At 40.3% G+C, this 24,546-nt stretch overlaps 2 protein-coding genes across 2 annotated transcripts; one reads left to right on the top strand and one right to left on the bottom strand.

The window, feature by feature from the left end:
• Positions 1 to 2,292: 2,292 nt before the first annotated feature.
• On the bottom strand, positions 2,293 to 19,278 carry LOC133516570 (membrane-bound transcription factor site-1 protease). Its single transcript, XM_061849571.1, has 20 exons — positions 18,827 to 19,278; positions 17,182 to 17,361; positions 16,696 to 16,782; positions 14,506 to 14,599; positions 13,898 to 14,118; positions 13,229 to 13,369; positions 12,185 to 12,343; positions 11,919 to 12,006; positions 11,539 to 11,720; positions 10,615 to 10,779; positions 10,288 to 10,437; positions 10,003 to 10,085; positions 8,453 to 8,658; positions 7,449 to 7,647; positions 7,023 to 7,086; positions 6,613 to 6,753; positions 5,872 to 6,006; positions 5,330 to 5,507; positions 4,678 to 4,866; positions 2,293 to 3,104 (listed from the first exon to the last, which is right to left on the bottom strand). Exons 1-20 carry the CDS (start codon positions 19,058 to 19,060, stop codon positions 2,875 to 2,877), a joined length of 3,126 nt encoding a protein of 1,041 aa, XP_061705555.1. The 5' UTR covers positions 19,061 to 19,278; the 3' UTR covers positions 2,293 to 2,874.
• Positions 19,279 to 21,369: 2,091 nt separating this feature from the next.
• LOC133516506 (sperm-tail PG-rich repeat-containing protein 2-like) lies at positions 21,370 to 23,484 on the top strand. Its single transcript, XM_061849496.1, has one exon. The coding sequence runs from the start codon at positions 21,632 to 21,634 to the stop codon at positions 23,450 to 23,452; it is 1,821 nt and encodes a 606-aa protein (XP_061705480.1). The 5' UTR covers positions 21,370 to 21,631; the 3' UTR covers positions 23,453 to 23,484.
• Positions 23,485 to 24,546: the final 1,062 nt, after the last annotated feature.

Below are 24,546 nucleotides of genomic sequence, written 5' to 3'. Positions count from 1 at the left end.
AATACAAACAATTAATCTTTGGTTATGCAACGTATACCGGGAAACCTTATACCATAGCCCGCTTTTTGGAAAAAGTGGTAGGTTGACACTTGTGAATAAATCTATTAGGGCGTCCGCTAGTTGGCGTGGGCGCACGCACGCATCCGTTGCACCCGTCCGCGCCAGTTAGCGTTGCTCAAACAAGTTTCGGTATACCCACCGGTTCCGTGCAAACGCGCCAGCCAAAATACTAGTATCTTTTAAAAATTGAAATTCTAAAACATGTAAAAATAAAGAATAATGATACAAATGAAACGCAACAATTGATATATTTACCTACTTTTATTTAGAAAAAAATACCCTTGTTTACTCAGTTGCGTAAAATATTCGAAGGTGATTAGATAACCCATAGCCGTTTCGGTGGGGAAATGATGTCATTTCTTAAATTACTCTACCCACCATAAAGACTTTGTATTACGAAGCATTAATACCTAGTTCCAACTAAGAAGAAAAGACTCGAAGGTTAATGTAATGTTCAAATATTATTATTTCATTTGTATCAATTTTTACATTTAAATTGTAAAAGCTAAAATAGTCAAGTGGAGTTTTACGTGTCATATTAGTGTCGCCATAATTAAAATACAAAATTAATCTATTCTCTACGGAAAAGATTGTTGATAAGGCCTGTACCGAACAAAAACTGGAAATTTCAAACAGCTGTAGTTTTGTCTCTAACCAAGGTGACTACGACTTTCTGCCGTGATAATAAGTCTTATTATTATATTATATGTTCCAATATAAATGATTCTGGTTTTACGCTGTGCGACGTTACACTGGTAAATAGAAAAGATCACATTGGTATTTTCCAAATAGCAAGAAAATTTGCAACCTATATGATTGATTTCAAACACTTAAAATTACCTCGAAGTTTCGTGCATACCATAATAAATTAACTATTTTAGTATTTGTTGTCCCTTGAACAGAGAAAGACCTATAGGAGCGCGTCAGAAAGATTGCTAATAGAGTTTGCAAAAACGAAAATAAGCGGCTAAAGTGGAACGAACTACGACAAAAACTGTTCACTTCTTCGTACGAAGGTTAGGATAGCTAAAGTAACCGAAAATTTGCGTTATTTAATTCTAGACCAAGTCGAAAATCATACAATTTCCTTCGTGCAAAAATCGCATTTGGTATTGACGAAGAGCAGAGTAAGCTTAGTAAGAGCCTAGTTCTCTCGAATATTATTGCGCTCAAATCAAAAGTGTATTAAAAGCATTAACAAATCTGATGCAGGCAAATATGTAAAACGGGACCATAAACAGCTGCCGCTGAATGCGCTTGGAAGAAGCTGCTAAATTAAAAGTCAATTTCTTTTGTGGTTATTCTAAAAACCTTAGTTTGTTCTCAATCGCATCAGTTTTTTCATTTAAAGTATAGTTTTTTTTTTTCGGTACACCTTTAACTCGGTCATTCGGCCGATGAGGTACCGACCACGACCACACATGTATAGCTTCGTCTACGAAATGATATCAGTCGCTGAACCATAGTCTTTGGGCTGAACGCGTATGTGGGTACTACTGCTGCATATCGTTTCTTTTTTCTGAAGATCCATATGGAGTGGACTATAGGAAAGGTTTAATTAAAAACCAGCCAAGCGGGTGTTGGATCACGTATAAAACATTTCCAGCCGTCTTCAAGAAATCAGGGTACATTACATACAGTCGCCATTAGATATATCGGAGCGGCCAAGGTGCTCACAAATATCTGAACAGGCCTCTATTGTCAAGGCGTTGGAGAGCGTGTTCAGATATTTTTGAGCACCTCGGCCGCTTCGATATATCTGATGGCGACTGTACATGAAAAAACACAAAGACACCGATGAATTGATAAGCTCCTCCTCCTCCTGAGAAATCTTGAAGTCGGTTAAAAATAATAAAAAATATCAGTTTCAATGAACTGAAAAACATGGCCTTTCAGAAATGGATTAACCTCTTAAGTCCATTTCTGCTATAGGTAGTGAAAGTCATATCTCTAGCGAGAATTAATATTTTAAGGTTAGAATACTCATAGCATTTGACAACTCAATGCAGTTAACATAGCGAGTGAGTACAATGACCATTACGGGAGTTTGCGCTATGATTTTGTCAGGTGACAAGCAAAACTCACGAATTACCACCACAAGTTCATAGTCACAATGAACCATATTCTTACTAAAATAACGTTGATTTTTGTTTAATTATTTTTTAGTAATTAGTGAGTTTTGCTTGTCACCTGACGATTTGATGCTATTGCCAGATGATATTGAATAATGAGGGCATACAAACATCTGTTTTATATTTCAATAAATATTCTCTATTAAGAGTATTAAAATTGTCTAATGATCTTATATATCTACACTTCAACACCAATAACGTCAACAGTTCATAAATTATCAACCGGTACACATCAAAAATATACAAAAATTATCTATCTACACCTTAAGGGTTCCGACACTTCTAAAATCACAGAAGTCTAACTTTAACAATTCACTCGTCAAGTGTTCCTCCAAAGTTTGGTCCCATGACGGAAAGACAATCCAGTATCACCGACAAATAGACCAGCGGCGCCAGCGCGGTCGCGGTGTGGTGGCCTCTATGGCAACAACAATGATGTCTCCTACTAATATCGACATCGTTTATTAGGTACTATGTTACCATCACTTCCTAAAGTAACCAATATAATGTACCTAAGTTCATTAAGTGTTTATTCATTAATTTCACTCAACGTGTTTGCATCAGAGCTGGTATGAGTGTGGCTCGTCATTACCCGTATCTCTCTTAACGAGACTGGTAGCGCCGTCGATAAGAACGTCGTCTAGTGAATCTATTCCACGTCTTTCTTATCGTCGTGTCTGTGCTAGGTGGCTAAGGACATGAGTCTCCGGCGGCGGAGTTTGCGGCCGCAGCGTTTCCAGGCGGCGGTGAGGCAGTAGATGAGGGCCGCGACGGCGAGCAGGGTGAGAGCGCGGCTGGCGAGTGTCGGCGCGGCGGGCCCCCCCGGCGCCGAGCCGCCGCGCGCCGCCGCCGCGCCCGCGCCGCGCCACGCGCGCGCCGCCGGCTCCGTGCCCTCTGTCTCCGAACCGCCCACTGATGATGACATATAAAACAGTCGCACAGTTCAGCTATGGCCATAATAGTAAATGGTGCAACGAGGGGGGTAAGTGAAATATTGTACGAGAGTCTATAGGGAGCGTGCATGAACTGTAGGAGGCAGCACAGGAGCCGTCAGATTTTTGGCGCGAGGCGTAAATGTGATGTTTATTCTTCCGATGTAGCCCACAAGATGGCAGAATCTACTGTGCACAAGAAAACACGTGACGTGTAAATGTGAATGTTTATTGTTCCGATTCAGGCCACAAGATGGCAGACCCTCCAACGCGCACGGTCCCTATATATGACTATATACGACAGCCGCAGGCTGCACTGAACTAAAGATTCGAGTAATAATATTCTTACTCCCCGAGTTGCACACAATGTTTTCAAACTATATTTTAAGCAATATAAATAGGGTGACGATATAAGCATTCGTCTCATCAGTTTAGGAATCGAAGGCACAGACCTAACCGACGTTCAGAAACAGTTGAAATTGTGTAAAAATATTTTAAACGGACATTAAATTAATCAAATTAAATATTTTTATTATGAACTAAAAGATAAACGTTAATATTTTAAAAGTAAAACTCATTGATACCTACTTAATTCGTATGAATTACTAGCAAAAATTAAAAAAAACTCCCTTTTATTCTCATATAGTCCTCACGCTGGTCCAATGCTGATTGGGGACTGTGTCATTCTACTTTTTACTGCAAGTTATTGCCATTTCAAAGAATCTTAACATTTTAATATTCGTGATTCTTGAAGCTTTAATTGCGTGTTAACTTATACTAGCTACTAAAACATGATAAGCACAGAATAGGCCTCAATATTTGACCCGTTGACTTGTTTTTATATTTAGAATTTATAGCCTAAAGTATGGAAACATACAACTATGTTACCGTCCCTGCCCTTTTACTTATAATGACAACTTTGTTACTTATTAAATATATATATATATAAATAGATAAAATAAGTTTTACCTTGGTTTCAAGGTATCGTTAGTGCGGCATTAAAATGAGCTGTATATTAATATACATATAAAACAAGGCCTAGTTTACCCTCTGTCAGATGGCAGTCGCTTTCGTAAAAATTAGTGCCTACGCCAAATCTTGGGATTAGATGTCAAGCGGACCCCAGGCTCCCATGAGCCGAGGCAAAATGCCGGGACAACGCGAGGAAGAAGAGAGATATAATTTACAAATATAAAAATCAAGTACTTGCTTCTAGAGACAAAAAACCCTGCGGTAAAAAGTAGAATGACCCGACCTCACATACACCTATGAATTTCACCCAAAAGGTCGTGGTAAACATCAAATAATACTCCATACATTATTTCCGAAAAACTTGATTTGAACCTTCGGATTCCAGAACCATCGGAAAGTCGGATGTCACTTTCACTGGGCCATCATTGCCATCAATATAGGAGGTGTCTAAGCGCAAGTGAGCATCGTCAGTTTAAAACGCTCTCACTCTGATGAAAGTAAGCTTTCCTGCATCCCATTTGACATATTGAAGTTGCCGTAACATCTGCGATACGAACGACGGTGCACGGACGCATACGTACCGATAGTCCTCGGGTCGGTGGGCGGGTGCCGGGGCGCGAGCGTGCGCGCGGCGGGCGGCGCGTGCACGGCGCGCGCGGGCAGCGGCGTGCGCCGCGGGCACTCCGGCGCCGGCCGCGGCCCGCTCTCGTCCGGGGCCAGCACGCGCGAGTACGCGTGCAGGCGCCCGCCCGAGGCGCGTTTCGGTAAATCTGCAAATGAGGTTAAAACACTTAAAACCCACAGATTACAAATAAATCCGTCTGCCAGGAATTTAAAAAAGTCTGTGGTCTATATTACTTTGGTTTTGGTATATGTACGCGCCTAGGGCCAAGTATGCGACAGACGTTATTCTTAAACGCTACCTGGACATAAGGCCTGAGATACACTTGTAAGCTTTACTTACGTAATTAGGGACAAAGCTATTTGTCAGAATGAGATAATGATATTCATCTCTCAATCTGTAATATTGCTATGTCTTACTTAGGTAAGAAACTTTACTTGTGTATTTTAGGTTTAATACACATTGTCAACGGGTCAGGGTGACACTAAAACCAGCTTTAAAACAAATGATGGCAGTCGGCGTCAGCGTCGAGCGTACACTTTCGGAGCGTGCGTTTCGTGGCCGAGACATTATTCACCGGAGGGTATTATGTGCACCATTAGTCGACTCACCAGATGGTATTATGTGCACGTCGCGCTGGCGCGCGCGCGGCGCGGCCGCATCCCGCAACGCGGCGGGCAGATGCGCGGCCAACGCGTACTGCAGACCGGCCAGCAGCAACCAGTGGCAGGAGCGCGCCGCGCCACCCTCCAGACATGACGAATCCCCGTACACCACCAGTCGACCCGCCTGCCAACACATTACAACTTGTAGCAGTCAAACAATTAAGAATATACAATTATTTTTTGTTGTCAGACGTCCGTAACTTACACCTTCGCTTACACTTAAACACATTGAGTGCCGGGATGCCGCTCAGCGGGTTCTCTGTTCGTAGTCGCTTTCCTGTACAATACGGGATAACGATAGAATCGGCTACGAGCGTAGCGCTACGAAAGCGTTGGCAGTGAATGCGTTAATTTATCAACAGTAGAAATCCTGCTATAATGCCTTTAATGTGCACTTACTGGCCAAACCGCTAAGCGTACCATGTCATAGGGGAGTTACATTTTTAAACAGCATCAAACAATCACATGGAACTTTGTAAGAACAGTACCTTGGGCATGTTGTCGACGGTGTGGTTGGTGTAGTCCTTGGTCGGGCCATCAGTCTGCAGCAGGCCCAGGATGGGCACGTCCACCGTGCGCGCGCTCGCCGTCCCGCCCTCCCCCGGCTTCTCACCGGACATTATCTGGAACCATACATCTGATTTTAGATAGAACTTATAACACAAAAGATCCTAGTAGATAATTTCAATTTTACATAAAAAATAATACTTTAAATAATTCAACACTTAACAAAAGCATGAAACATGATACGGCGTTCACTTTTGTACTTATAAAAAATAAACTTAATCGGTATTAACAATGGTTTACAAACATACATTACAGCTAGTAAAATATCTTTCAAAGATAAGTTACAGTCCTTTGCAGATAACTATACAATGTTCATACATTTTCTGGCATTCGTTTCTAAGAAGTTTGATCCTCCCAAATTTTAATCTCGACTGACTCGAGTAAGGAAGATAAATAATGTAAATGATCTGACGGTTACTGAGTTATATTGCGATTATTATATATGTCCTATTCTCTAGTACGTAATAATATCGTCAGTTGTACAAGGCAGCCGTAAGTATATTATAAACATTAGGTCGGCCATTATGCGAACAAATTCTTTCCTTGACAGTTTATTTTTAATTAACTTATAAAAGAGTTTTTAATTAATGAATTTCTTATTTTTTAAATTCTCTATTCGTTAAAGTTGGCGTTACTTTAGTTGGGGAAGAGATACAACACACCTGCTGCCCCTGATCGACGAGCGGCGCCGTGACGAGCACGCCGTGCTCGGGGAAGCTGTGGATGTGCGTGCCGCTCGCGTAGTACATGGGGTGCCCGCCCAGCTTGAACGAGCCCTCGAACACGCGGTCACCCAGCGCCACCTGTACACAGTATGAGCATAACTTACAGGTCGATCCTCGGAGCTGGTATTATACTAAATTGGCACTACTATATGTATATTTTCATAGATGTTCAGCACCGGCTCTTGTAGATTAACTTTGACTACAGAGTACTCTGTTGTTAATGTTACCGCAAGAACCAGTGATTGAAAAAAAAAACAGTTACAAAATACCATATTGTCAATTCAGTTCTAAGAAACAGGCCATTTTCCATTTACATCATCAATGCTTCTGTAATGTCTGTGACCTACCTGATACATGCTCAGTAAGTCATTCAAAGCTGGAACGTTAGCTCCTCCTGTTTCTGGTATCCACCTGCGTACAAAAATGTTACTTAATTAATAACAAACAATTAAGGTTACATTGTGTCGTATGGTGTCACATATCTGAGACAAAACTCGTACATATGACGCTAACCATTTTGCAATAATTGTAACACTAACTGTCGGTGAACAGGAACAGAGGCTGTCTGGCGTTGGTCTTCTCAAAAACGGCCACCTCGTACATAAATTACCTGTAGTCTACCAGCAGCTCATTTCACATACCGTTTGCACATATTTTCGTCGTAGAACTTCAAGGAATCGTTCAAAAGTCGGCGAAATCCATCTTGTGACTAACCATCTCATCCGGAAAGCATTCATCTTCGGGGATAAGCACTGCTAGTTCATTTCACTCACCATTGGCGCGTGTTCTCGTCGTAGAACTTGACGTGCCGCAGCAAGGAGGCGTTGTACCAGTCGGCGAACACGACGAGGGAGAGTCCCGCGTCGACAGACTTTTTGAGCGCGGCCATCTCCTCGGGGAAGTATTCGTCTTCCGGATCCACTAGCAACAGGGCGCCATACAGAGATGTATCCACGCAAGTCAGTGGGGTTCCTGCGCACAATCACTGATAGTCAAGCGTAGAATTGTCACATATATTTACGCAGTAAGGGAAAAAGTATGCTATAAAGGCTAATGTGGAGAAGACCGGCATATAAAAATGTATTGCTGGGAAGACCGTCATAGAGCAAGAACTCTCGTAGTTGTATACGTGAAGAAGAGCTTCTCTCCTTCTGCTCTACCAACCTGCTGTAAGTGGAGTATGTGTACAAACGCAAGAGAAAAGCGAAGAAAAGCTTATAGACGGTGTTCCCTTATAGGCGGTCTTCACCCCACTGTCATTAACTTTAATATCCTAGATCAAATAATGAAAGAAAGGGCACAAGGCCAGTCATATTTTTCAGCCATGACATTCAGAATGTCTTCATTTATAGGGTGTCGATGTATTTACAATCACAATTTATTGAACATTCGACTAAAGCTCTCAGTAAGCTATTATAATTTATCTTTATAATGGTAAGTAATTTATTTTAATGTCTATAACAAACATACAATACTACTACAAAAAAATAAAAAATAATTTAGCAATAAACTTAACTACACATAGAACTCACAACACACAGTTTGGGGAAAAAATATGTATACCTGCTACTTAAGTTTTGTCTTGAAATAAATAAATAAAATAATAAACCAATTGTAACTTGATTAGGTAATAGTAGTTAGTAAACCCCTACACCCCCCCCCCCCCCCCCCCCCCCCCCACCGAGGGTAACAGGATGAAACGAAGCAATTAGTTCACTAGATTAACTGCTTGTCGTTGTGGTTACAGTTACATCAAAGGTGCAAGATGCAGACTCACCCATGACCTCGAGGTAGAAGCCGTGGTCGCGCAGCCGGCGGTACATGTCGCGGAAGTTGGTGTGCAGGTGGTCGGCGTGCCAGTCGAGCGGGTCGTGCTTGGCGCGCAGGTCGTCGCGCGGGAAGTACCCGCCCGGGTAGCGCAGGCTGTGGTACTGGTCCCAGAGGAGCCGGCGGGAGCGCACCGGGACGGGGATTATTCGTGCTCTGCAAGTTCATATTTTCGTGCTAAGCGTGAGGGAGATGGGTGTGCGTGCCCGGCAGCGCGGATATCATGGTTTTGAATATATTTTTGTACGTTTAAATAAAAAAGTAATCGATAAGTTCTCTCAAAGATAATATTGTCAATTATTAGAAGCAATTTTCACATTTTAAGGTTTTCTGCAAAAATTATTACTAATTTTTAAAGTGCATTTTAGATCTATGTTCGTGTTTTTTTTCTATCGAGCGAAAGTCAAAAAATCGGGATTTGCATCGATACAGTCCCTCGAGAAAGTCCTCAAGGTTGTTAATTAATTTTTTAGCAGTCGTCTAATCTAAAACGCGCTACAACTTTTCAAAAACTCCGCTCTCTGAACCTACTGCACCGTAATCAGTTATATTGGTTGTAGACGATCCTTGCTAAATTAAGGAGACGTATAGTCGTACATTTACCCGCCTGTTTCTGTCTCTATAGCACACTCGTAGTTACATATATTGTTGCCGTCCCGCCCATGATGCTGGCGGTCAATGCTTAAGTATGCTGTCCCACTCGCACAGTATGGGCTCGAGTCATCCGACTGGTTTTGACCGCACATTCCTGAGTGTGAGTGTGTGTTGTTGCACACGACACGTTATTTCTTTTTACATCTTGGCGAAAAACAAAACCATTGCAAATATTAAGTAGAGTTTTTTTTTACAGATAGATTATGCGAGTTCCTTTTAAAACTTTAATGTCAATTTCAGCAGGTATATCTAAACTAAGGCACATAGTGGCAGCGTGGCGTTTTTCACTGACTTATCACAAACACAAATTTCACAAGAATTGTTATTACTCCTAAAACACGACCGATTTCAGAAACATTTGTATGATTTTTTTTTAGTATTTAAGTGTGGTCATACACCTTCAAAATCTAACGGGTTATTCGAGCCCACGGTGCATATAATAATTTATACAATGGTGAAAAATACACTTTTCCAGGAATGTTGCCTTTTGTCAATAGGGATTTTCCTGTATTTAAAATTAATTTAATTCACACCATGCACAAAATAAAGCACCAGAAAAATATTAGAAACACCTAGACCGCAACTATTACCAGACTCAATTTATATTTAAAAAATCAAACACCGAATGAATGAGTTTATCGAGAGTGAATAGACATCTTTTACGTAAGCATGTTCCATCCTTGACTGCATCGGCACTTTCTATCAGGTGAGATTGTGGTCAAATGCTTACCTTTTCGTAATAATAAAAAAAAATATCAGAATTTCATAGAGATACCATAGTGGCTAATCGTTTTGACAGTTCGAAAAAAGAAACTGATTTGACTAAGCAGGCAACTACCCTATTACCTTATCGGCAGCATCAACGTGGCGTTCCTCATGGCGCTCTCGCCAGTCTCATCGTGACTTTCTATTGTCACATTCACATGGCCCTGCGAACACAATAGAAAAAACTTTAACTAAATAAAATTCAAAAACAAGCATAACATCTGAAATTTCCGCGACAAATCCTTCATATTTATTCTAACTAGCGCTTTATGAAATCTCTTCTGCGACTTCTTTTATTATAGGAAAAGCATGGTCAACAGTGTCAGTCATCACTGAAACATTTTGACACGATGCCTCCCTACACACCTCCACGATCCCGTCGAAGGCCGAGCCGCCCTCGAGCACGGAGAAGCTGAGCGCGAGCCAGCCGGACCAGGGCCACAGGATGGCGCTGTAGTCGGCCGCCACCGACAGCAGCGGCCCGTGCGGCAGGTGTGGGTGCCAGCTCACTTCCGTCTATAATACAAAACACGCATGTCAACACAACAACATTGCCGGTAAAGAGCTAATTAGGGTTCTGAATGTGGCTTTTATGCGCGCTTTAAGACTTAGACTATTAATAATAGTGCGGGTGGGAGTAAAAGAAGGCTCAGCCTACTTCTGCAAGCAATATGGCGGGCTGAGGCTACATACCACGTGGCCGGACACACCGAGCCCGTTGATCACGGTCACGTTGGCGATGGTCGGCTGCGCGCTGTAGTACAGCGGCTGCGTGCAGTACGGCCACATGTACTGGCACTCCGTCAGGTCGATGTATGGCGGGCTGAGGCTCGCCTGCGGCTCGTACTCCCTCAAGAACTGCCAATGCAGAAAATACACTTGCATTGAAATCAAATTCAGTTAAAAACGGCATATTTTCGAGAGGGTAAACATATATGTTCTCTTCAGGGTTTTTTAGCATTAGAAAGATGGTAAGCAATCTTGACGTCTCTTATTTATTAAAAAAGAGTTTTGAAAAATATATCGCGGCAAATATGTAACAACTACAAGTCATATAGGATTATACACATTCTTTTGCTTTCATAAATAATATAAACATTTTATACTTAATTTTAGGAAAAAGTATTAGTAAGGATGCGTTTTCACAGAGATGTTTAGAGTTGCGCGGTGCGAGCATGCGTAGCGAGGTCGTGGAACATTGTGAAAGTTTCCACCAGAGATATGCGAGGTAGCGGAGCGGTGCAAGGTGCAAGGATGCGTAACGAGGGTGTGTAGCAAGGTCTTTTTAAATGAGCGAGCGGGGTGCGGTGAGGCGGGAGCCGAGCGCGCACTACTGGCCGCTGCTTACGTCTCGAAACACATCCCTTACAACTCATTTTTCACACATATCCTCCCTTGTTTTGTATGTACAAAAACCGTGCTCCGCTGAGCTGTTTCCACTAGAGCTGCGCTGAGCGAGGATACGTAAATGAAGTGTATCTATTGTTTCATGACAAACACATCCCTCGCTACGCATTCTCGCACATCTCTAATGGAAACGCAGCCCAAGAGTACACTTTCCGTTGTTCACTCGCAGCGTACGGCGACAAACCAGAAACATGTTATAGGTCAGTGTACTTGGTACGCGCTGATGAGGTCGAGCTTGCCGTGGCCTTGCTCGAACATGTTGGCGCCAGGCAGCCGCCGCGCCGTGATGCACAGCGCCTGCTTCACTGCCGCCGGTGTCAGGCTCTGCCGGGGAACACCGCTCGCCAGCAGCGCTATAGCGCCGGCCACCACAGGCGACGCCACCGATGTGCCTAAGGTTAAAGCGGATTTTAGTCAACTTATGTGCTTGCCGGTGCACCAGCCAAGACTGGCACTAAACGTATAAATTTTGTACCACTAATGATCCCGTTAATATAGGCACACCGTCCACAAGGCTAAGTTAGACCTCCACGTAATTGAATCCAAAGACGAGTTTTCTACAAGAGGGAGACGAGGTAATAAATACTGACCGCTGAGCGAACGGCAACCGCCTGAGACGCTGGAGCCTCGAACTCCACTGCCGTATGTCACGATGTCGGGCTTCATGCGCCCGTAACCCTGCCAATTAAACAGTGTTCTACCTAGAAAAAACGTTCATATTTCTATCTTCTCAAATATGATGAAACATATTGTGTGTTGTGTACATTGTGCATAAACTCATTAAGGGTAGTAAGAGAATTACAAACTTGCCGATCGCTGGCATAATTATCACCGTTGTACTAAGTGTTATAATTACATGAGGCAACTCCCAAGTGGTCATCCCACGCGACGAGAACTTGGCGATGCGGTCGTCGAAGCCGATGCCGCCGACGCCGATCACGTCCATCTGGTCGGCGGGGTTGTTGAGCGTGCCGTACAGCGGCCCGTCGTTGCCGATCGCTGACACCATGATCACCTGCCAAATAGGTTGGATAGGGGCTTATAGATACAGATTAAAATCAGATACGACTGTGACGATATACATATATATATATAATTTTAAACAAGTTATTTTTAGGATATTGTATTTCGTGTTTTCGATCCGTTACGAAAAAGTCGAAAAATTCCGAAACACAAAGCAAAAGAAATTTTATTTAATTGGCTAGTCAACCGTCTTACTTTTTGTTTGCATAACAAGACAGTAAAGACAAGGCCAATTTAGTACTGAAAATGCAAGATTCAAAATAATTCGCGACGCATTCTTTAGACAGTATTACTCTTGTTTTTAGAAGGCGATGCTTGCATTTTACGAATACATTACAATCAAATTATAGCTTCTCTTAAAACGTATGAACGTTTGACATAGGTATAATTCGCACAGCATTCACAGTCATGATCTTACAGATGCCACAAGAGGGACATATTTCGGCTTTTCTATCACAGTCCGTTGTCTTCTGTAATTTAAACAATTTCGTCGACAAAGGATAAAGCAGTACATAATTCGCAAACAGTATAATTGTCCATTTCGCAGAGCTATTGGTTACAATTTGACAGGGTTAAACCGGCACTACCTTGTTATGCACTTGCTTAAGGTCAATCCGGGATGGCCAATTGGTACCTACATCAAGTTATATACTATGCAATATTTCTTCCTGAATTGTGTGAATGCGCGGGAGCGGAGCGCCTATCTAGCGATAGTGATATTTCACAGATTCCTTACTGCGAAGTGTATATCTTCAATTGCTGCTGCCAAGTCTGAAAACGCATAATAAGGTTCTATTCTGACTATTATAGCCAGTTTAGACCGGAAAAACGTTTACATTACTGTAAAATAATATTATTACTCAGAACAATGTCACACCTTGTTAGCACTGAGCTCCCACACTTTGTCCACGAAAGGGTGGTCCATAAAGTCGGGGCCGCCGATGCTGAGGTTCAGCACGTCGATCTTGCGCATGATGGCGTAGTTGAACGCGTCCAGGAACCACGACGTGTAAGATACCTACAATATTCAATGACCGTCACTATGGTTATTTGGATAAGCAACAGATTATTCTATGACACGCTTAATTACGGTATATCTTCCTGATCCATCTTCTTATTACCGCAAATAAACTAGCCAAAGAATTTAGTCAAAAGAGAAAGGTAGAAAATTAGTAAAATGTAGGCGCCATTGGTCGATCTTTCATATGCATATTATGAATATCGCGCGTTTTTCTACTGACAAATCGGTCAGCCATATATTCCAGGAAGAAGAGAATAATAAAGATGGGTGTGGTTGGTTTGAGGGTACATATAGTATAGTCTCCTCGGTTTGGATTCCTTGGATTGATTTTTTTAAAGTGTACAATATACATTACTAGTTACACAACAGTTCTTTGTTATCAGTTATGTTATCGGTATAACACCCTGCCTGAATATATACAGGTCCGCGTCGGGCGCGCGATGCTATCAGGTATTCCGACCACGAACGTGCCGCGGCCGAGCGCATCATTCAGCGTGTTCTCGCCCGTTAGCATTACAACAGTACCTGGTTGTCGGTGAAGACCCTGAATATATGCAGATCCGCATCGGGCGCAAAGCCCAGGCAGTCGGCGCGCGATGCGATGACGCCGGCCACGAAGGTGCCGTGGCCGAGCGCGTCGTCCAGCGTGTTCTCGCCCGTCCAGTCCGTACGCTCGCGCACGCGCCCGAAGTGCGGGTGGTGGCGCGCCAGCCCCGTGTCGAATACGGCCACCTTTATGCCCTCACCTGTAGGCATAGCAGTTGCATTTACTTACGGTCGGTGGCACCAAGGCGTCTGCCACCATTAAAACGTCCATAGTTCATCACTGTTAAAAAGTCAAACTGATTAGTCTATGTTTGGTGAAAACTGATCCTTAAGCTATTCTTTTAAGTCTTTGTCACAGTGCAGGGCGCCTGCGCCGTGCGCGCGCGCAACACACTCTCGATCCTCTCACAAAGGATGGGGTGGTAATGAGTGCACCGAAGGGGGCGCGATGCAATATGACGAAGCTTCTTTTATAAACCAAAACTTTTAGGAAGGTAAACATCAAAACAGAAGTACTTATATTGGTATTTTGGCCCAGTATAGGAAGACCAATATCGATTCTACATATATGGTAAAAAAAATCTTACCAGTAACACCAAGAGACCAGAGTAAATCAGCTTTCAGAACGGACGTTATCTGTCGCGGCACAGTTCGCAGGAGTTTCCTGGACGTAAATCCATTCTGAAAATAAAACCGGCATTTTACAATCAAAAGATTGATTTGATTTTTAATGGCATCTGTAGGTAGTTATGCGAAAAATGCCATATTAGCAGCGAAACAAATTTAGCCTTTGGTCTGACAACTAAATATGCGATTTGTTTTGGTTAATTGATTCGTCCAAATCAATACAAATCACTTGTTTGTTATTTGTCAAGCAACCAAAGACATAGGTAAAATTTATGAAGTGTGTTTGATGTTAAATTTCCATGTCCATACAGTTTTTCAAGTCCTTTCTTGTATTGGAAACCTTTAATTAGAGAATGAAGGTCAAAAATGGTTTGTATGTCTGTCCAGCTGTTCTGTGCAGGCCGCATTTAGATAATTACACAGATTTTGTTTTTTCAGTTATTATTAGTCCTTTAAAATGGCAGAGCCTTGGGGGTTCGCAAGGTCAACAACTCATAGAGCCATCATCATCAAATTAATGTTATTATTATTTTATATTATCAAAAATCATACATTCTGTTTCCACAAATGCATAAGACACGCATTTTTCTAAAAAAGTTTGTTTTCTAAGTTAAATATTCGAGAGTCGAGTAGCCCTCGGAGTGCCTCAAGGTTCAATACTTGGTCCCTTCCTGTTTTTGGTATACATTAATGACCTACCAAAAGTTGTGCAAGATAGCCATGATATAGTGTTATTTGCAGATGACACTTCCCTTATATATAAAGTGGCCAGAAAGGAAAATGGCTTCGAGGGCATTTATGACGCCCTATCTACCATAGTAAACTGGTTTACGGCAAACAATTTGCTTTTGAACGCAAAGAAAATCAAATGCATTAAATTTACGCTACCTAACGTCAAGCAGGTAAATAACAACAAGATAAAAATAAAAGGTATTTGAAGATCGAACTGTTTTCCTGGGAGTCACTTTAGACCCAAAACTGCAATGGGATGCACATACAGCCACTATAGCCGGCAAGCTTAGTTCAGCAGCCTATGCAGTGAGGAGAATCAGACAGCTAACAATCGTAGAGACGGCCAGGCTGGTATACTCTAGTCACTTTCATAGTGTTGTTTCATATTCAGACAATATTTGTTCTGCAAACACGAGCTGTCTGTTCCATCTATGGATTGGACGCTCGAGTATCCCTAAGAAAGAAATTCAAAGAGGCTAACATTCTCACTGTTGCATCTCAATACATACTTGAGAATATTATGTATGTTCGGAAAGACATCCACGAATTAAAGCTTAACAGTGATATCCATAACTATAACACTAGAAATAAACATAAACTTGCTGTGCCCACCTACCGCCTCCGTAAGGTTAGTACGTCCTTCGTTGGGAACTGTACACGTTTTTATAACAAAGTTCCCACGGATATAGTGAATTTGCCACTTAACAAATTTAAGTCACATGTTAAGACTTAAGAGCAGTTTGTTAAGTAAGGTGTACTATACTGTAAATGATTTTATAGATGATAAAAATGCCTTTAAGCCAGTAATAACCATACTAGTGTCCAGTAGAACTGACACAAGAGACCATCATGTTCTCGCTTGATTATATTGTTTTAGTTAATTTTAGTTTTGGACACTTAGAGGCCTTATACACCTCTAAGATTTTATTTTATTTTAGAGACCTTTACGGGTGCTGATTGTGGAGACCGGTCTGTTTCAGCTTACACAGGCTACATGTTATGTTATAAATATATAACTTTACTTTTGAGTGACATTAACGTGAGCCACTTCATTCTGTTTTTGTCTGTTTATTAATTTAATGTCTATTAATTATTTATATAAGAATTCAAGTCTTGGAGACCCTTTACATCTCTAAGGATATTTTAATGATCATTTATTTATTTATTTATTATATTTTATCTCTTTAACATCTCTAAAGAATTTTAGTATTTGCTGTTTGTATATTTTATCATAGTTTTTTGTGTAATTCGACATTTAGAGACTGTTTACATTTCTAATAAAGTATCTAATATTTAATTGATTCCATATTTGTAATTGTATTTTGTTATTTTTATGATTGTAAAAAATTGACATGTAAAGGTGCCCCTGCTGTGGGCTATTTGCTGAATAAATGTTTGTTTGTTTGTTTGAGTCGCACCTCCCGTGGTAGCCGCAGCGAGCGCAGCGCGCGCGCGCGGTGGCTGCGCCAGCCGGCGTAAAGGCAGCCGGCGGGCCCGCACTCCTCCTAAAACAATACAAACAATGTATACTTCGACCGAGCTACAGTTAGACCAAGCAAACTCTGCAGCGAATTTCATACCACAGAGCCTGGAAGTGTTATCACAAATGACTACTAACTCAACACGTACTAATACAAAAACAAACAACAGGAGATTTCCGGTACTTAATCAGTTGTTAAATTTGTGATTGCTTCTTTATCATTTGTTAAATTTGTGATTGTTCTTTATCAAATAAGTAAACATTATATTATAACTAGGGAAGGCTTTAATAATAGGTATATGCTATTTTACACTAGCAGTAATTAACTTCTAAAATCTAGCAGAATGATCTATGAATCTAGTTATCATAAATTCCTGTTAAAATTTCAAAAATGTATAAAATTTTATATTGCTAATAGCTGTACCTCTCGCACATATTTAATGGTCCTCTGCACCTGCCTCTGGGCAGTGACTCGCCGCACTGCAGGATGGTCGCGCAGCGCGTCAAGAGCTCGCCTGTCTCCTTCTTCCAATAATATCACGTCAAAGTCGCTGGGGTATTCTTTGGCTGGGTTGTTTCTCTGGGTAATAGTCCAGTTAAACACCTGACCAACAATGTAAAACTCATTTATCTCTATGTATTTTTTTCTTACATGAATTGAAGAGTGCTTTAGATTAGTTTAAGACTATTAATATGACTTATTGTGGGTAAAAAAAACAATCGCTAAAACCCCTACTATGAAAGAGTAGAATTAGTTATGTACAGTTTAAATATATTATTAAACATTGACAACTTCAATCAATAACAGTGGCTACAATGAATGAATAAATAAGTACATATTCAGGTGGCAGGCTGTAGGCCTATGCTTAGGCATCTTAGGCATAAGATTTTAAATACAAATATTGTTTTCACTACACCAGCTCATACAGGCCCTCTTAAGGTTGCGTTTCGCACAATGTCTGAGGGATGTGTTTGTTGAGAACCAATTGAATCACTTCATTTACCTATTGTAGCTCAGTGCAACTCTAGTAGACAGTATTCTATTGGTTGTTATAAAACGCATGAGTCGCTACGCTACTCATCCTTGCTGATCCTAGTTGCAAGTTGTATTGTATCCCCAAGAGTGGCAATGATATTTGATGCACATTTTGAGTTGTTTCCTCATGTTGGCTAGGTAATATTGACTAGTGCCACTTGCACTATCCTAATACTACATATCAGGTGCAACGAGTGAGCAGTGAGAGTAAAGCAACCTTCTTTTGTTTTTTAATGTCAAATTGTGACAAAACGTCTTGGCATCCAACCATCAGTTAGCTTGGTATGGTGATCTGTTGTGCATATTCATTGCTAAGCAACGGCGGTGGCGCATCGCGCAAGCGCGCGGACTTACGCGCGTAAGGTTGTACACCGCTGGTAGAGTGGCAAACCGAGTAGTTTGCCACAAAACAAATTGACTACAATTTTTTGGTTTTAATTTTAAGTTTCAGAAAACCACTATACATATTAAGTTCATGATCAAGTTCAAATATACTTTATTCATGTAGGCCTAGCAACAAGCACTTATGAAGCTAATTATCAGAGCACTTTATTGATGTTGTAAATATTATACCATATATAATACTAATGAAATATAATTCATTACGGCGAGAAACGGGGTTGCCGGCCGCGTATCTCTATATATTTACTTGGCCTGCAACCCTATGTTTCCTGGCCTATATAGTAATGTACTATTTATTATGTTTCTCTTGTTGCAACACTTTGAAATGCAAGCTCCACACTCAGAAAACAAACTATAATCAGAAACTAAAGTGTAATGATTCTTATTTATTTATTTAAACTTCATTGCACAAACAAAGAAAAATGTACAAATGGCGGACTTAATGCCTAAAGGCATTCTCTACCAGTCAACCATTGGGTCAAACAGAGACATATATTCTTATTGTTGAAACCTTATAATTTGGCTACTGCAGTCTACATGGTACATATGTATTGTTGGCTCCTCTTGAACCCTGGTTAGTAATTATACAAATGGTTCGTAATTATATAAAATGCCAAATCTAACTGCTTACCCCGGCATTACGTAATGCGGCTGATACGTAGTTCTCACGGGTGCTTCTTGGGAAATATCCTTTGAATGTAATAATATGCTCAGTACCAACAACTTGCGTACTATATTCGTAGTCGACGCGAGATGAACCTGTCGCGTTACAAGATGTATTCTCATCTGTTATGCCTTCACCGGTACATAAAGACACGAGCACAAAGCCCCAAAAAATGCACTGTTTCATTTTACTCCCCCCCATAATTTCATAAAAATATTACTAGATTACATTTTGTAAAAAAAGTGACTATAATTGGTTTGCTTAATTAATTATGCTATTGATGGCACTACAGTTACATCCCTAAACCAATGAACATCAGCAAATTATTACGGGATTGATTATTGCAATAAGATCATTATCATTATGAAGCCACTTCGTACTATGTACTATGGGAATGAGAACGTCCACTCACAAGTGACATATTTTCATACAGTGACAAATTGCAACTGTGTTTTTCTTGCCAATAAGAATAACTAGTATTTTTCTGGAGCGTGCACGACTGTCACGCAACCTAGTGTCCGCAAGTCTAGGGGAAAACGTCAATTACCTACATCTTATAAAACTACTCCAAAACTAAAAACTACTGAACAGATTTTCATACGACTTTCATCTATCAATAGAGTGATTCTTGAGGAAGGCTTAGGATTTTTGTAAATTGTTTGAAATATTACGATGTTGTAGAAAAAAATCACGCTGGCTAGGAGCTTTAATCGAAAACGCTGCACGCTGCCTAATCCGTTTGAGCTATAACAACACAATGTATGGTGGGGTTGTTTCTCATTCATTGTTCATAGGTCTACAAAAAAGTCCGCGATGTTAAATGTCTATCTTTTAAGGATAACTTACTATACATATTCGTAACTTCTAGAAAAAGATCACGTAATATGTGGCATTTGCAAAGCTATTTACATGGATACATTATTAACAATTATCAAAATAAATACGTTAGTTATATTAAGCATTTCATACTGCTTACAGTGGTCACTTACACCATACAATTTAAATGAATATTTCAGGAGTAATCGTAAATCAAAGTTTCATTTCGAGCCATATAATTGTGCGAAATGTTAAAGACGCTATCCGCAGTTAGTTCAAATTTTTACCACCTTATGTGTTGGGATCGCTTCACTTACCCCCACCACGAACTTCGCACGGTCCCATTAATTTTGTATTGACCATGTATCAAGAATACAATATGGTCCGGACTATGGAAGGTAGAGTTAGGGAATGGAATCTCCATATACCAAAAAGTGTCCGACAAAAAACTATAAATAGGTGGCGCTACAATACCTAGAACACTTGAAAAAAAAAAATAGGTAGCGCACTTTACTCCGTCAATCAATAACGCCTAGGGTAGGTTCTTAGCTACTCTAGCGCTACTCTAGAGAGATTTGAAATTATTTATAGCTGACAGCTGGACACTTTTGCAGCAGTTCTGCCTATGGAGATTCTGTTCCTTGCCTCTAACTTCCATAGTCATCCACACACCCCGATATCGGTCCCGAAATCAGTCCCGATGTCAGGTCTGATAATCGTTTTCCATTTAACGATGTGCTGATATTTCGTGAAGCGGAAAATGATTATCTGGCTCGACATTTAATTCATTCAGCAGATTTAATTTGATTATTAGTTTGTTAGAGCCAAACTAAGATAAGTTAGCAGCGATTTTGATAGCCCAGCCTGCGCAAGTAGTAAGTAAACGTCATAATTTTATAGAAGTTTGACGTTCAAAATAACACTTGCCCTGTCTTGGCTGCCGAAATCGCTGCCAACTTAGCTTGATCTGATTCTATTTATTTTGGCAATTTATTTGCCAGCGAGAACTTTTTTAAAAGACGGTTTGCTTTGGCGCCAATGTCGATGTTTAAAAAAAGTTGTGCTGAAGATTTTCAGTCTTGATTTTGGAATTTTCATGTTTCTACGTTCTGTACTTTACATATTGGATGAGAATTATATTATTTTGAGTAATACAAACTGAAGTTTTTCATGGAATTTGTTTCAGATTAGTGGTATTTTTCCTCAAACTCTGATTTTGGCCCTAGATGAATACTTCGTTGGATAGGGTCTTCAATAACTATTGATAAACGTAATAATTTCGGGGATAATTGCTCTGATAGAAAAAAATAATTACCCTCTAAGTATTTCCCCTTACTTCTAAAATCTAAACAATGGGTTATACAGCATCATACTTACTTTACTCTTTGCATGGGTCCAAAAAATATGAAAAAAATCGTATCGGTCGTATCGTAATCGTATCGTATCGGTTGCATTGTTTTATCACAGAGTTCCTATGGCCAGTGGCCACCTCCTGTCTCCAGCATCAGATCAGCTTGATGGTACCATAATAATCGCATTGTAACTCGACTTACATATGTATGCAAATTTTCAGCTTCATCGGAAACCATTCATACTAACAGGGCAAGTTAAATAAATTATGATAATTATAAAATGAAAAAAGCTTGTAAAATGCTACCTTTAATAACCCCCTCCCCCCCTTCAGCACGCCCACACACACACACACACCGTCAGCACAACACCCACTTGGTCCACACTTCATCCCTCGACGGCCGCTAATTGCATTTGTCAAATTTGTCAAATCCATACGACTTTATGTCACCTCATAGATTGTCAAGTATAAAATGATGAATATTTCATCATAGGTTTTCATATTATGGTTTTATAATTTAACATGTACTGAGTAACAGTTTACAATTTTTGTAATAAGTTATACACTATTAGAGTTTATACTTCTTTTTGACAAATTTAAAAATAATGGCAGCATACAGTTTGAGCGAAAGGTTCTCCCGAGACTCCAAATACTATAGATTTTACGATCCAGGTGCATACCAGTACGATGAGAGCTATAAAACAAAGCAATCCCACGCCCCATTTCTTTCAAAAACACCACGTAAGACTTTATGTGCTAGGCCAATATGGACACATGCTATTTATGACGCTGATATTCCATCTAAAATTCCGAACTGTACTGCAATGATGTCAAAAATTCCACGTTTTCCTTATGAGGCTTTCAGTAAAGAAGATCTTGAAGAAATTCTTTGCAAATGCGGATTCCCAACACGTTGTCGATGCCCTATAGAAGAAGAAGATAAACCAAAACCAAATATCGTATGTCAAGGTAAAGTGCCAAAACATATTATAAAAGGAGTGCCACCTCGAACTGGTGGTGACAGCGGCCTATCAGCCCCATCTAAGGGTGACTATGGGTTCGAAGTACGTAGAGATGGTTCTCAAAAGAGATTAAAGGAACAAGTTTCGGATGAGTCTCCTCCGTTTTATGATGCAAGAGTGATAGAAGCAACAATGTTTTATCAAGGATGTAAATGGAGTAAGTGGACTGGTACTAGATCAACAAAGGCTTTAGAGGAAAGTCCTGGACCAGCACATTACACATTGGAGAATCAGCTTACTGAAATCGAAAAATGTGCTGAAAAATGTAGAGCTCAGAAACGTAAAGAATCAAAACAATACAGATATATAGAGATGGTTCAAAGAAGAAATATTTTAGAAAATGCGCCCGGACCGGCATCGTATTCTCCCATATTGCCGAAAGGTAGCGATTTACAAGAAATAGGACCAAAAGCTGACAGATTTACTTCATCAAAACATGAAGTTTCCCCTGGTCCAGCCGATCATAACCTTAAAAGGGATTTTGATCTACCACCAAAGTTGGTTACATCCTGTCGTGCAGTTTTGCCTGAACCTGCTTGTTTCGGTGTAAAAGATCAAAGATTTAAGCCGCGCAAAGAAGAAGGCCCTAGTCCAGCTAGTTATTGTGCAACATATAAACCATGTATGATTCAAATATGTTCAAAAGCACCTTTTGGATCATCTACAAAAAGATTTAGAACTATCCCATTAGACGAAACCGATGAGAATGAAATCAAAGTAAATGATAATGATCCACAGCAGACTGAAAAAGTACAAGATATCGATTCTTGCCCCCATCATACGTGGGAATTTAAATCAAAAACTGTGCGCATGAAACCACTTCTTAAAAGTTGGAATCAGCCGAGCCCTGCAGATTTTATGCCGATGCAACTAAAATCAAAACGACCCTTGCATCTGCAATTCCTTTCCCCATTTTGTTCATCAAACGGTCGTTTTCAACCGTGGTACAATTGGATTCCTGTATTTGGAAAATTAGTCACGCCGGGTCCGGGTTACTACAATGCAGAAAAGGCCAAATGTTATCCAGCAGTAAATCGTGGTCCCTTGTATCGAGATCAACGTTTCCGCTCACCTTCATTTGAGACTCCGGCTCCATGCGCATATAATGTAGGGGGTGGCCTTGAAGCTATTTTAGATACGTACAACCAAAAACTGAAACATAATATCGAAAATCAGTATACATATCACAGTGATATAGCCCCTGAACGGAAAGTATTAACTTTAGAAGAAAAAGAAACTATGCTTATGAATAAGTGCATCGCATTGTGTGAAGAATCAATCAATGAAGTATCTTCTTTGCCACCCCAGGAGAAGAAATGTGAGATTATAACAAAAAACGTAAAAGACAAGAAAAAAATATTACGCTTCTTTTTATATAAACATCAAATGCCTATATGTAACTGAAAAAATGTATTAAGAGTCCTTATTCCTACAGACGAGCGTATTTTGTAAAATGCTTCCTTTTTCATTCAAGATTACGACGTAACTATTAGTATTTATTCAAAAACTGTTAACGTACTTAAATAATCGTTTCCTAAACTAGGGGCTCCAACAGTTCAAATTTTCATTTTCTCTTTTAAACCTCTTTTTTAATGAGGTTTTTTGGGAGTCTTTTCCAAATTTTGCAGTGAGATGTGGCGTTTGGGTTCTCAATTTTGCTATAAACAAGAATCATTTGGTACATGAATGACTACAATTTGATTCAACATATCTCGTACGAGGGGCTGGAATGATTAACAATCGAAGATTCATTTGAAAAAACTGATAAAATACCTTCCGAGTTTTCTTCATTTTTTTGGCGAAAACAGGGTTTTATTATATTTTATTTCCGCAAATTGTACGCATATTTTGCTTTAAAAATAATATTATAGCAAACTGTAACTTTATGTTAACCTATAAAAAAAATCGTAACTATGGGACCTACATTGCCGTAAATTTATATTTTTTTAAAACACGTATAAATCACGCAGCAGCGACGCCCCGCTCTCAGTCCGCGCGGAGCGCGCTTAGAGGACGGACCTGTGCTCGATTGTCAGGCATTCGTTGCGATCGTAATCAGCTACGGAGTTCCGAGAAGTGCTATATACTGCGATTAGAAAATCTTAATAAAAGTTCATTTTTTACAGTATGCCTAACAGACTCGCTTATTGATGGATTTTCAGTGTTACTTTTTTTTAATACTAAGTCGGTGGCAAACAAGCATACGGCCCGCATATGTACGCCTGCAACTCCAGAGGAGTTACATGCGCGTTGCCGACCCTAACCCCCTCCCGCCCCTCGTTGAGCTCTGGCAACCTTACTCACCGGCAGGAACACAACACTATGAGTAAGGTCTAGTGTTATTTGGCTGCGATTTTCTGAAAAACGCATTTTCACTTGAAATTACGTTAGGGTTTGCATTATTATTTTTGACCCGGATGAAGTCCAAGTTCTCATGATGGAGTCAGGAGTTGGTCACCAGAACTCCTAATCTACTAATTATAATCCCATCGTGTTTG

This window comes from Cydia pomonella, chromosome 1 (assembly GCF_033807575.1).
Source record: "Cydia pomonella isolate Wapato2018A chromosome 1, ilCydPomo1, whole genome shotgun sequence".
Classification (NCBI taxonomy): domain Eukaryota; kingdom Metazoa; phylum Arthropoda; class Insecta; order Lepidoptera; family Tortricidae; genus Cydia; species Cydia pomonella.
The sequence above is the reverse complement of the archived record's forward strand: the minus strand, read 5'-3'. Positions and strand labels throughout refer to the sequence as shown.

Bases quoted from the DNA above. Each gene is read 5' to 3' on its own strand.
- LOC133516570 (XM_061849571.1), bottom strand. From the start codon at position 19,060: ATGGGGGGGAGTAAAATGAAACAGTGCATTTTTTGGGGCTTTGTGCTC. The intron at 5,508-5,871 runs GTACTGTTCTTA...ATGTGTTGGCAG, and splicing joins CCGTCGACAACATGCCCAAG to GCGGGTCGACTGGTGGTGTA. The intron at 4,867-5,329 runs GTGAGTCGACTA...CCTCATTTGCAG, and splicing joins CGTGCACATAATACCATCTG to ATTTACCGAAACGCGCCTCG.
- LOC133516506 (XM_061849496.1), top strand. From the start codon at position 21,632: ATGGCAGCATACAGTTTGAGCGAAAGGTTCTCCCGAGACTCCAAATAC.